General features: G+C 42.8%; 1 protein-coding gene across 4 annotated transcripts in view; it reads right to left on the bottom strand.

The window, feature by feature from the left end:
• Positions 1-369: 369 nt before the first annotated feature.
• Positions 370-13,339, bottom strand: part of SLC4A8 (solute carrier family 4 member 8) — a 68,782-nt gene continuing 55,812 nt past the window's right edge. For all 4 annotated transcript variants that reach the window (XM_006202992.4, XM_015238130.3, XM_072972780.1 and 1 more), the window contains exons 21-25: positions 13,070-13,243; positions 10,756-10,893; positions 8,990-9,081; positions 6,884-6,979; positions 370-5,725 (exon numbers count right to left, since the gene is read on the bottom strand). In XM_006202992.4, the coding sequence (XP_006203054.2) occupies positions 5,713-5,725; positions 6,884-6,979; positions 8,990-9,081; positions 10,756-10,893; positions 13,070-13,243 (513 nt within the window). In that variant the 3' untranslated portion in view covers positions 370-5,712. The remainder of the gene's footprint in view (positions 5,726-6,883; positions 6,980-8,989; positions 9,082-10,755; positions 10,894-13,069; positions 13,244-13,339) is intronic.

The following is a 13,339-nucleotide window of genomic DNA, read 5'->3' on the forward strand; positions in this document are numbered from 1 at the left end:
AAAAAATCGGGAGTGACAGCCGATTTTTAAAATCTGGATTTCTAGGCAGTGGAGAGTCCTTAAATACTAGCAATTGGTCTCATCAGCCTTGTTATATCTCCAAAAGGGTCTTTCTTTTCACGTTATCATGTCCCCCCACCCAAACAGTCTAAGCAGTCCCCAAAGAAAGGGCCCTCCAGCCTGCTTCCGTGGCTCTGCCCAGGGACTGTGCAGGGTCTGCACCAAGGACGTGCACATGCTCCTCTTCAGACACGCTCAGCAGACCCCACACTCCTCTCTCCCCATCTTCATAACTCACCTTCTCAAGTTTGGAAGATAGTCACCTTGGCTTAGCGCCGTGTTTCGAGCTTAAAGAACACCACAGGTATGAACAGTTACACAGATTTTATTTTTCACCCATTGAGCACAGCAAGGTCTGGGCAGGCAGAAGCGACACCGCCACCTCGCCTGGTTCCCAGACACAGACTGTGAGACTTGGTGGTGAGGGAGGGGGTCCTATTCCTACCGCAGATCGCTAGGGGACTATCACAACGACACATCTGTTCTCGGTTCTATGTACACGGTGGAGTGTGGAGAGGGTACATTTCTTACACTAAAAATATATACTTTGGAATCTCTAAAACAAAAATATCTCTATCTCTACATGAGACGTACTAGAAAGAAGAACACAGAAAACGAGGGAAATGTACCAGCACCTCAAGCTGTCCCCTTCCGTGGGAAGGTTGCTCCGCTCTCCACCTGACACCGTTTGCTTCGGAGGGCAGCCGTATCAAAGCAACCGGACAGACAGACACAGATAAACGAGAGGGAGGCTTATCATCTTGGAGGAGTAAATATGGGAGAGAGGAGTTGGGAGGATTTTGGCCTCTTTTGCAAAAGGAGTAATTGCACATTCAGTTTGGAACTTCCGTTTCCAACGTTATTGCACGTGTGAGAAACCTGTATGTTGGAGTCAACTGCGAACCTGCTAAGAGAACCCAAGCTCTGCTGATTTCTGCTGGGCTCCAAAAGGGGCTGTGGGTGGGCGCACTCTGTCTCTCAGAAATACTAATACCATCAGCTAGAAGCAAAATTCTGTATTCTCCAGTGCTGAAAGTGGGTTAGGTTTAAGAAAATGCTCTTCCGTTTCTATTCAGAAGGATCAGAAACTCTTCCACTTCCTTTGAGCACAGAATCTCCTAAAAGAATTATGCCTTCGGGTAAATCATTCCACTTTCTGAATTTTCCTATTGAGAAGATTCACATAACACTCCTTTCCTCTTTTCAAGCTTCAAGCAATGATATAGTTAAGTTCACACCTCCTTTGGTTATGAAAATTAGCCTCCTTTCTGGAAAAGAAATGTGAATGGAGCCAACTATCCATTCTCTGAAATTAATATAAGACCCCAAGGGAACCAAGAATCATAAAGAATGCATCTGGTAGAAAAAACCCTTCTATTTGGGTTTTGGAGGTTTTTTGTTTTTTTTTTTTTTTCCTGTTTACACTGAAATATGGATGAGCCCGAGGCCTTGAGACTCCTTAATCCCTCATCCTAAATAAGGCCAATAACTATGAAGTCCCCTTTTGGAAAAGCCCACAGAACTGTCCAGCCTCCCCACCTCTCTCGCCACCCTCAACTGGTGGTGGTTATTAGGACCTCTGACCAAGACCTTCTTCCCTCCAAGGAGAACTTGAAAGATGGAGGAAAAGGCAGAAAGGAGGGGAGAGAGGTTTGGAAAAGCTGAGTCAGTAAAAGGGGGCAGAACTCAGATGATGTAGCATTTGGGCAGTCAGGGCCAGCAGGAAGGATTTCTGCCTTACAGAGGGGGCCTGACAAGTACAACTAAAAGAAAGTCAAGAAGGCTGAGAACATCCAATGTGTGTTGAATGTCCTGCCAGGATGGGCTTGGGAACCTGAGAAGTCAGAGGAAAATGTAGGAATGAACTAGCGAAGATTGCTTAAGAGTCCTTGGAGGAGGTGCTAATTCTCCTGCAAATGAAGACATTTTGAGAAGCTGATGAAGTAGCATAGAGAACATATGGGATAGTATTTCTGATGCTAGTTAAAGTGAAAGCCGGGGGCCCTGGGGGCAAGCCTTCTCCTACACTTCAGGAAAATGCAGAGACTCTGAACATGGACACTGAAATTGACAGAGAAGATACAGGGAGAATTACTGATTCCTCTACTAAGAGGAATGTCTAGAACATTGAGTATGTAGGAGATAAAGTAGAACTGGCAACTGTCTTTTTTGCATGACCAGAAACCACAGATTCCCCAAAGCACAGACCTCTTGAAGGTCACAGTTGTCATAGCCTGAGATGTCAACCTAAGACTTAGCATAAATCAGATTTTTATCAAACATTTATGACTAATTTAAAAGCCAGTCACATCCCAGAGAACTAGAGATAGCAACTACTTATAACATCTTTTGAAAATATATGGTTCCCTACCTCTCTACCCCAAAGGCAAAGTTCTGTGAACAAGGAGATGGGAATAGGAGCTGAGTGCAGGAAAGACCAGAGGTCCTGATAACCCCATCACCAGCAGTTTGAAATCATATATAGCTACAAAGAGCTAGCCTGCACTTTATGCAACCACACATATTTGGCAATTTCACAACGTTTATTTGCTAATCTTCACCTTCTCTCTAGACTAACCCTTCCCTAAGTCATGGGCTAGGAAGTAACCCACCAGCTTAGCAATGACAGCTCTTCCCTTTGACCCAAGATTCGACTCACCATGACTGTCGTAAATCCCTGGTCTCCCTCCCTTCCTACCTCTACACTATCAGCCTACCAGGGCATTGGCCTGCCAATGCTCAAACTACTCCCGAAATCTCCCCTTGTCACAAGAGGTAGACTACTTCTCTGGACCAAGCGAGCCTGTGCCCGGAAATTACCTAACTACATGCCTTGCTTTCTACCCCAAACCAGTTTCTCCTTAATGTTGAACTTATATACTTTTTCCTAAAACTAATCTTCCTGTATTTGCCCTCAAGTTATTCCATCAGAATAGAGAAGGGAAGCCCTAGATGGGAGATGGACCATATTCTTTTGATGTCCCCACAGCTTAGGTGCACGAGGCTGTTTAATGAAATGAAATCTCCTGAGATCTCAGTAAACACACATGCACACGTACACACATTCACACACGTGGCTGCTGTGTCACCACAACTCCCAGTTTCATACCCTAAATGCCACCTAGCTTGACTCAGCCACCGATAGTCACCAGCCACAGACCTGAGCAGGGAAGTAGCTAGGACTAGGGTTGAGTGTTGGGTGGAACTTGGGAAAGACAAAAGAGGAAGGATGGGGAATGATTCCTACCACCGAGATGCAGCACAAAGGAGGTGAGCTATTGTTTGAGGAAAACCTAAGAACCTAAAAAGCCTGGCAGAGCCTTCCAAAGTAGCTAACATTCCTCAGGCGCAGTAACCTGGGAGGGTTTGGCTTGGGAAGTGCACTCCACAGGGTTAACAAAGACAGGCTCCCCACGCTCAAGAAGCTGGCAGCACAGGGCATCACAAGACGTCAGTGTATCAGAAGAGAGATGTTTCTGAGTGACGCTGTCACCTAGATTTGCAGAATGATGGATTCTTCCCTGTTACATTTCTCACAGCCATGCTGAGGCTAGGGGAACAGGTGAAGCAGTCGCCACCCTCCCTACACAGAGGTGGCAGGGAGAGGTGCGAGGGGCAAGACGGTGGAAGGATGGGGGGATGTTCTCAGGGAACAGAGAAGATGAAAAAGAGGTAAGCTGAAGGAAGCAGCCACAGAGGGCCGGAAGAGTTGGCAAGAAAGCTTTTCCCATTGACAGGCTGCCTTTTGATTTTTCTAAATTAGGTAGGTAAATGGGTACAATGATTACATTTATCCTAAGGTGATAAAATGTGAAGCTTTGGCTCACAAAGATTTTAATGCCCATATAGTTCAAGAAGCATGCCTGTTCCTGTCTGCACCATGTGAACGGAAGAAGAGGCTGTCCCTAAAACCGCCTTGTGAGCGGAAACCAGACAAGCAGGAACCATACCCACAGTCCAAAGGGGTATCATTTTAATATTTGAAAGCAGAGTGACATTCAGCCAGTAGGCACTAGTGCCACACGTACTGCTTGTTTACAGCAGGTATCCGTTCGGAGTGGTTGGTGTCCATCCAGTACTAGTTGTTAAATATTTTGAAAATCATCTGTAAACTAAAATAATTGTGGCTTTAAGAGATAGGGAAATATGAAAGAAATGCAGGATTCCTTCAATACCAAAGATTCTTAGAGTGAGACTAGAATACACTAATACATTTTCAGAGTCTCAGGAATGCAAAATTCAATAATGTTATGTAGCCAACTCTTCACCTATGAATGGGGGGCACACCAGGGGATGGTAGCACTGTACAAATACTTTCTGGGATAGAAACTGATATGATCAGATTCCCTGGGTATGGACACACTTGTTAATCACATTCTGTGTACAAAGGAAGGGAAAGTCTATACATGATGGAGCCCAAACCCTTGGTATTCATTGCAACAGAGAAGAGAAGACAGAAACTATAAATACAGTTTTAAACTAAATACCAAAACTAATTTCACCACTTAAAGTTCATCTCCCAGTGTGGCTTTTTACACCTGAAAGTCAGGGCATTTGTCAGCAAAAAAATTCATGATGGTGAAGGTGGTTTGGTCCGTTGAGTTGATGATGGTTTGCTACTAAGGCAGCTAAGGAGACATTATGTAAGCACTTGGGTCTCTCCAGGAATGGAATCAGAATGTGTCCTCTAGAGACAGCAGCCAGACATGGTGTTTCCACAACATGGCCAATAAAAACACCTTACATCCCTTTCTACTCACCAACAACTAGAATCAAACCTTTCCCAGGTATCTAGAAAGCAGACACTATGACAAATCTTCAGGCTATGTAGGAAGTCCTTCCTGGTGTCTAAACTAATTCCTTCTGTAGCAATTGATACGTTCTATTACTCTATCAGCGAAACCAAGAGGAGCTGCTCATCCTCACTCATCATTATTGATTTTCCCTGGAGCCTTTTCCTGTCCAAGCTAAGCAACTCCAATGTTGCCCTTGGCCCTTTCATCATCGAAGGTGCTCGCTGAGTTGTGCAGGCTGCTGCTAAGGAGTGAAGAAGATATACCCGGATCAGAAGCATCTTCTGGCTATGTAGGTGGGCACTGCCAGTGCCCAGGGTGCTGGCCCACCTAAGAGCAGACCCTCCTGACAGCCTCTGGGGCTGACCAGCATCCCCCAGAGTAGGCAGCCAAACCCAGGCCCAGGGCTGCCCGGGAGCCTGCAGTCACTATGGGGCTGGAGAGGCTCTCCTTTTCTCTCTGCTCTCTTCCCAATCCCCCACTCCGTCCTTTAGGAAGTGGAAGCTCATTGAAGAAATCCTCAGTGGCGGAATGGATACATATGGCTCAGCAGGCCAGCAGAGGGTTTCAGAGAAAATGTCTGGAAAATGGGAAGCTAGGTCTTCAATGATGGCAGCTCTGAAGAGAAAGAGGAGGAAGAGGAGAAGTACCAGGGAGTGGTCTTCTGCTTCCACGCTCACTCCAGGCGAGGCCCCCGAGGCACACCACGAACAACTGAATGCTCGGCATGGCTTGGACAGGACCAAGGACAGGGCCAGACTTAGGCGCGCTTCTTCTCTGAGGGACTCGCCATCTTCTCTGTAACCAGAACTTCCCTGAGGCACCTCATGGCCCAAATCCTCCATCCCAGCAAAGACTTTTAGTTGAAGAGACTGAATAAAAGTGTTACAATTAGACAAAAAGGGAACACATGATTCATTCCTGCTTTTTAACACAATACTTTGAAGATGTCACCACAATTTGGATCTGGCTATATTTTAAGTTCATTTACAAGTAAACTAGTTCTCAACTAAAAATAACCATGTGCGTTATACGTTTCGACAGCTGCCTGGATTTTCCTCTGAAGGCAACAAGATTCTATATTTCACTCACACTCAGCACAGATTTATCTTAACCCATTCGATGAAGAAATAACCCACCACTACTACCCACTGGTGGCTGTGACTTTTTGAAACACATCAGCTTCTCCTCAGAGCAGCCTTATGAGTGAGGTGGTTAGTAATTATTACTCCCATTTCACAGCTGAATAAACTGAGTGCCAGAAACAGTGGTCTGCCAGATTACACATGGAATTAATAACTAGGCCAGGTCTCCCAACCTAGCCTACTGCTTTTTTATTTTAAACTAGAAAAGTTGCTTTTAATAAGACCTAAGATTTTGCCTTCAGTTATCTGATGACTTTGTGTTTGGACCAAATTTTTCATGTAATTTGGGTGCACAGCCTACCTCAATGCAGGTAAAAATGTCTCAAGTATTTCCATTTTCTTCATTAACCAGATTAAAATTGATCTATGTGACTGACAAATGATATTCAAAATTTAATTTCCAAAATAAGAAAACAGTTACAATTTAATATTTCAAAATCTTTACTTGATAACAATTCCCATTATGGAACAAGTTAAAGAGGTTAAAGTCTGTATCAGTATTAATAACATCTGAATATTCTAAGGATTTTCCAGTTTGTGTGGTTGCAGCAACCAGAGAGATGCTCTACAGATTTTGAAATGGGAACTAGAAAGAGGATTACAGGAACAAAATAGATAAAGCAAATTTACATCCCCAAATAATTCCATCCTGACTTTGGGCCTGTGTAAATGTGCAGCTCAAAACACTGTATCTGCTCAAATAGTTAGAAAACATTTTTACTTTTCTGAGGCTTAGAGCTATTCTTGTGGGGTTAGCAGCAGTCCTAAATGTGGTATTTAATAAACATATTCAATTTTACAACTAAAATATATTTTACTTTCACCATGATTGCTATTTTTAAAAGCTATAAATAAATAAATACCAGCAATTATAATTCTCTTTACCTCTTTTCCTTTGTGTTTCCCGAATTCATACTGAGAGCTTTCCAGACCGTGGTTTTAGGCATCTCATCAGATATATTAATCTCAGAGGGGTCACATCTGAAATCAAGGCTTAGGACAGTAAATGTCAGACAAACAAATATGATACACATCTCAGTCTATAATGAGAACTACCCACCAGAAGGGAAAAGATGAGGTCTGAGGGAGCTTGTCTCTCAGCTCTCAGGAGCACCAGGAACCAGATGGTTGGGATGCTGAGAGGTAGGGGGGTCTGCGAGGTAGTACTGAAGCCCAGGCTGGGGTGTGGGTAGCAGCCAGCCCTGACCCATGACTCTGTTCTCCTTTGAAGGGCCCCTGTGAGGATGCTGGTGGTAGCGCTATGATGCCAGCAGTGGAGCATCAGGAGCTACAACTTACAGAGCACTCGCTGTGCGCCAGGCACAGTGCTAAGCCCTCTTTGTTCATTTTCTCAATTAGGTGACCAAATCTTTTCCACTTGTAGTTTACAGAGGACTGTTACAATATATTATCTTAATATCACGGCACCAGAGATTATTAACATCCTCATTTTGAAGGTATAGAAACCAAAGCTTGTAGGGTTAAGAGCTCGTCCAAGGTCAAACGTCAGTAAGTGGAGAATCGAGACCTTGAATCCGATCCTTGGTAACCTCAAGCCCAAGTACTCTGGAGTTTCCGACATGCCAGACTGTCTCCTTCTACAAGGCCAAGAGAGGAGGCGACATCTGCTAGAGAAGGAACATTGCCCCTACTTTGTCGCCAGAGAAGGCAAAGCTTATGGCTCCTTCCATAACAACATGTGGAAAGTTTATTAAGGACTAAAGATTCCATTTCTTTGGGGTCAGTTTCAAAAAAGTTAAACTCATAGTAATAGAAAGTAGAATGTGGCTGGGGGGAAAGCAGAGATATTGATCAAAGGGTACAAGCTTTCAGTTATAAGTTCTGAAGACTTAATGTACAGCATGGTGACTATAGTTAATAGTAATGTATTGTACACTTGAAATCTGTTAAGAAAGTGATCTCAAGTATTCTCACTATACATAAAAAAGGATGGTAAGTATAGTAGGTGATGGATATGTTATTAGTTTAACTGCAATAATTACTTGTATATATAATGTTGCACACTTTAAATATGTGTTATTTTAGCTGTCATAAACAAACAAATAACCAAAGAAAAGACTTTCCTCACCTCCCCCTCAGGATAAACCACAATCAATTCAATAATTCAGCAGTAAATTATCCAGGATCAAGGTGACCCAGATCCCCTCTCTCTTCCTCTTTTGTCCCCTCCCCATCCCTGGGCTTCTTTCAGCTTACATGTTCCTCTTCCAAAGTGGAAACAAAAGGCCGGAATGAGACCACAAATGGACCGATTTAGCTTCCTGTGATTTGTGGTGAGCAACAGGTTTAACTGACCAAAGGGCTAAGATCACTGGCAGAAGTAAGGAATCTGGGGAAAACCAGTTCAGTTCCCCCTTGGCTCCTGGGACTGTAGGTGCCTTGAGCCAAGCTGGAAGGGGCTGTCTCTGCCCAGCCTGGAAGGCTTACATAAGCATGGTAATTTCATGCCCACCAGGCTGAGAAACAAGGACTGTATCATCCTGTTCATCTTTGGAAGGTGGCAGAGAAAGGCAGAGGGAGCACTGGTTTGAGAAATATAAAGACTAGGGTTTGAACCTTAAACTTTCTACTCAGAAACACTGAGACCTTGGGCAAATTACCTAAAACCCTCCAAGACCCAGTTTCCTCACTGTACAGGAGTGGATTGTAAGACTTCTATCACAGAGTTGTTGTGCAGGTTAAATGAGATCACGTGGTAAACCTTGTAGCACGGAGACGGCGCTGGGTACACGGGCTCCCTTGCCTCCGTCCTCCCTGACTCCCAGCACCTGGGACAGTGCCTGGCGCACAGCAGGCCCTCAGCAAACCAGGAAAGGAAGAGGTGTTTCCACAGGCTGGAATCGGGAGGCTGAATGTTCAGCTCTTTATACCAGCAGCTGCATCTGTAACACCACCCCCTGCACCGCACGAAGCCAGAACGTTAACAGAATAACCAAAAGAGTCAACATCTTAATGATTGGGGAGTTTTACCTGAAACTGTTGTTCTTTCCAGGACTGCTTAGTAACTTCCTGCTCTCTAAGGGGAACTTGTCTCCCCCAATTTCTAACATTTTCTCAGCCTCCTGGAAGAAAAGGAGACATTATTTTATCTTGAACCAAGTGAAAGCAATAGTCTACACCAGCCCATTTTTCAATCACTGTAATTTCTACCTGATTTTCTCTCACATTTATTATAAGAGACTGTAATTATTTTCTTTTATAGATTTGACTCAGCACACACACAAAAGAGACAATCCAATATCTGTACCTATGGGATAATAATTTTTTTAAAAGAATCCAAATCTGAATAAACTTTTAGATACAACTACCAATTTACTGGAAATATAGAGGACAGAAGAACATTTTCAATGATACAAAAGGACATATTTAGTAAAACCTAAATGGTAGGAAACCCTATAAGTCAAAGACCCAGTTACTCCAACAAAAAGAAAAAAAGACAGAAGGGGAACCCCTAAACAGATTTGAGAAACATATTGACCAATTGCAATATCTGGACCTTATTTAGATCCTGATTCAAACAGATGGTTAAAAATAATTATAAGGCAGTTGGGGGAGTATGACTGCTGACCGTTCCTTCTACCTTTGCATATGTTTGAAATGTTCCATAATAAATTACACACACACACTGGAATATTATTTAGCCATCAAAGAAGAAAATCTTGACATTTGCAACAACATGAATGAAAACTGAGGGCGTTATGCTAAGTGAAAAAAGTCAGATGGAGAAAGACAAATACTGTATAATCTCACTTACATAGAGAATCTAAATCAACTGAACTCATAGTCACAGAGAACAGGGTGGTGGTTGCCAGGGGTAGGGGGTGTGCATGGGTGAAGGTGGTCAACAAGATGAATGAGTACTGGGGATGGAAGGCACAGCATGGTGACCACGGTTAACAATACCGTTCTGGATATTTGAAAGTCACTAAAAGGTTAGATTTTTAAAGTTCCGACCACACACATACACAAATGGGACTACGTGTGAGGGGACAGATGTGTTAACTAACCCTACTGTGGTAATCATTTCACAGTATATACATGTATCAAATCACTGTGTGGTGCACCTTAAACTTACACAATGTATGTCAATTATATCTCAATAAAGCAAGAAAAAATACAAGATTTTTAAAGTTCAAGATTTTAGGGGAAAAACCCTTTAAAATGAATTTCAAAGGACACTGTTTCAGGCACTAACTGGATCTGGAAACACTTTCAGGCTCACCCATTTCTCAATCTGGTATTCTCATTTTGCCACACACCCATTCTTTGCATGTAGGGCCACTGACTGAGGGTCCGCTGTGTGAATGGCAGACCGCAAGCACTGAGGGAAATGGGGCAGGACAGAAAGGCCAGCGCACGTTCTCTGTGTGAATCACAGCACCATCCGCAATTAGGTACCTAACAAATACTCTCAGAAAACAATAGGGTTTGTATACTTGTCAAATCAGGCCTTCAGGGAGAACATGAACTATTAGATCTGATAATAAGAGCAGATTCTATGTTCATATTCGAAGTGTGAACCTGATGAGTATAGAGTGCAGACAGAGGGAAAAACAACTGGTTATCAAGTCTGAAAATGAAGGACAGACATGGGCTGAGAGTATCTTTGGAGTAATCCTCCCAGCTCCTAAATATAACCCTTGGGACTCCAGCCATGCTGACTTTTCATGTGGCCTTTCCTATGTTCTGTAATTTGAGGCTGCCCCAGAGTGTACAGTTGGTGCAAGAACTATGACCTCTTCCTCCTTGGCCTTCTTTTTGGCATCGTCCAACTTCTTCTTTTTGCTTTCAGGCATGAGATCATCTAACCAGCTCAGCTCTCGCTTAGAGAAACAGAGATCCATGACTTTCCTGACAAAGACCAAGGCCAAAACCTAAAGAAAAAAAAAGAAAGTGAATTAAAGGGGCTCATTTCCTTCCTGGTGTTAAAGCAAAGTCTTATTTTTGCAGCAGAATAGGAAGGACATTTCAAGCAAAATCAAACTCATAATAATCATAATAGTTGCCTTTTATTGAGGCTCTCTTTGTACCAGATACTAAGTGTCTTATAGACAATATTTTATTTAACTATCATCATAACAATCCTACAACTTATTAATTCCCTAACTGAACTAATGTAATTCCCTCACTGAAAAGAGAAATCCTTTGGACCTTGAGTGGTTTTTGTCTCTGCCCTCTGGCCTGGCTTGACACTCATTTTATATATGAGGCAACAGCCCCAGGGAGAGAAAGTGACTTGCCTGAAACCTGACAGTTAATTTCCGCAACAGAAATGACCAGGATTCTCACCTGCTCCACTTTTTCCCCTTAAGGGCCATTTCACCCAAAGGAGAACCAATAGTAACCCAGAACAACTTGCCTGGATTGACTAGTGTTACAGCTAAATCTGACTGGACAAGGAATGAGGTAAATCAGACAATAAATTCCACCACATTTCTCCTTAATTTCAATGACCACTTTCCCAACAAATCCAAAATTGATAATGTCCCTTCTAGGAGTTGCCAGGAATTTGCTATTTCTTTAACCAAACACTCAGCCCCTGAACATAACATCCAAATGCAGAACCCTACATGTATTCTGACAAAATCAAGAAACTCATCAGGAAGGTGTAGATCTAGGAGACTAGGGGAAAAGAACACCCTAGTTCCCTCACCCTTGAGTAAGAGAGTTCAAAAGTATCTAAACAACACCCTCGTGGCCTTTTTCCTCTTGAGGCCCACCCTTTGGCTAACTTCCAAACAGCCCACTGAGTTTTCAGCATCCTCATGACACAGAGTGAGCCAGAGAGAGGAAGGCATCAAGAGAAGATGAAACAGAGATGTGGTCAGGTGGCAAGAATTTCACCATCATCCTCATTTTTGGAAACAGCTTGTCACCTGTGGCACCACCCCGTTCAGCTTTCCCAATCTCCTTTCCAAAGCCCTTGCTTTAGTTAAAGAGGTAATGATGGTTCCAGTTGCTCATCAGTGCTAGACCAACCTCTTCATCTCTCCCAGTGGCCAAAAACAGTGCATTTCCACCACTGTAGACACTTTTGATTGCAATAAATTCTAAATTGGAACCATATTGCTTTGAGGTAATATGCAAATTATCACAAACATGATGAATCCTCTCCATGCCACAGTCATGAAAGAAAGAGACAGAGAGAAAGAAATACAGACAGGCAGGCAGACTGGTAGCCTGAAAAATAAACATGGCACTACATTCACTATCTTGTAATAACCTAGAATGAAAAAGAATATGAAAAAGAGCATATATATGTATATATTAAACATATATAATTGAAACACTATGCTGTACACCAGTAACTAACACAACATTGTTATCAACTAAACATCAAATAAATAAATAAACAGGGCAAACTACTACACACATGCATCCACACTTCAAGGTCCCCAAAATAATGCTGCTCCTCCAAAGACCAACCGAAAAAGAAAAACTCATCATCAATAAAAGACTAATATCCAGAAATACAAAGAAAACTCCTAAAACTCAACACAAACCACTTTATTTTAAAATTGGAAAAGGACTCGAATAGACATTTCTTGAAAGAAGATTTACAAATAGCCAATAAGCACATGAAAAGATGCTCAACTTCATTAGGGAAATCAAAACCAAATTAAAACCACAATGAGATACCAACTCACACTCATTAGGACGTCTGTTATCCAAAACAACCCACCATGCTCCAGCATAGATTAACCTTGAAGACATTACGCTAAGTGAAGTAAGTCAGTCCCCAAAGGACAAACACTGGGATTCCACTCCAATAAGTCCCCAGAGGAGTCAAATTCATAGAGACAGAAATTAGAATGGTAGTTGCCAGGGGCTGAGGCGAGGGGAAAATGGGGAAGTACTGTTTCATGGACACAGAATTCCAGTTTTGCAAGATGAAGAAAGCTCTGGAGATGGATGGTGGTGATGGTTGTAACAACAACATGAATGTACTTAATGCCACTGAATCGTACACTTAAAAACAGTGATGGTAAGTTTTATGCTATATATATTTTATCCCTATTTTAAAAACTACTGATACCTTTTTAAACTCACCATCATTGGGAAGACGATGGCGGCTGGAGATGCCTTGATGACCCAGAGCAGGACAAGGCAGGTGAGCTGGATGAGGGTGAAGAGATGCACTTTGCGCAGCGGCACGTGCCGAAGGTAGATGAAATCCGGCTGGTGCTTTGCAGGCATCCCAAACAGCTTCAGGCGATCAAAGAACTGAAGGGAGGGAATTGCCATTTATTTTCAGGGGGCTTCTCTGGGTCAGAAGCCTTGTTAGGCTCATTCATGTCTCTTACATCATCTGCTGCTCCG

This window comes from Vicugna pacos, chromosome 12, assembly GCF_048564905.1.
Source record: "Vicugna pacos chromosome 12, VicPac4, whole genome shotgun sequence".
In the NCBI taxonomy this organism is placed as follows: domain Eukaryota; kingdom Metazoa; phylum Chordata; class Mammalia; order Artiodactyla; family Camelidae; genus Vicugna; species Vicugna pacos.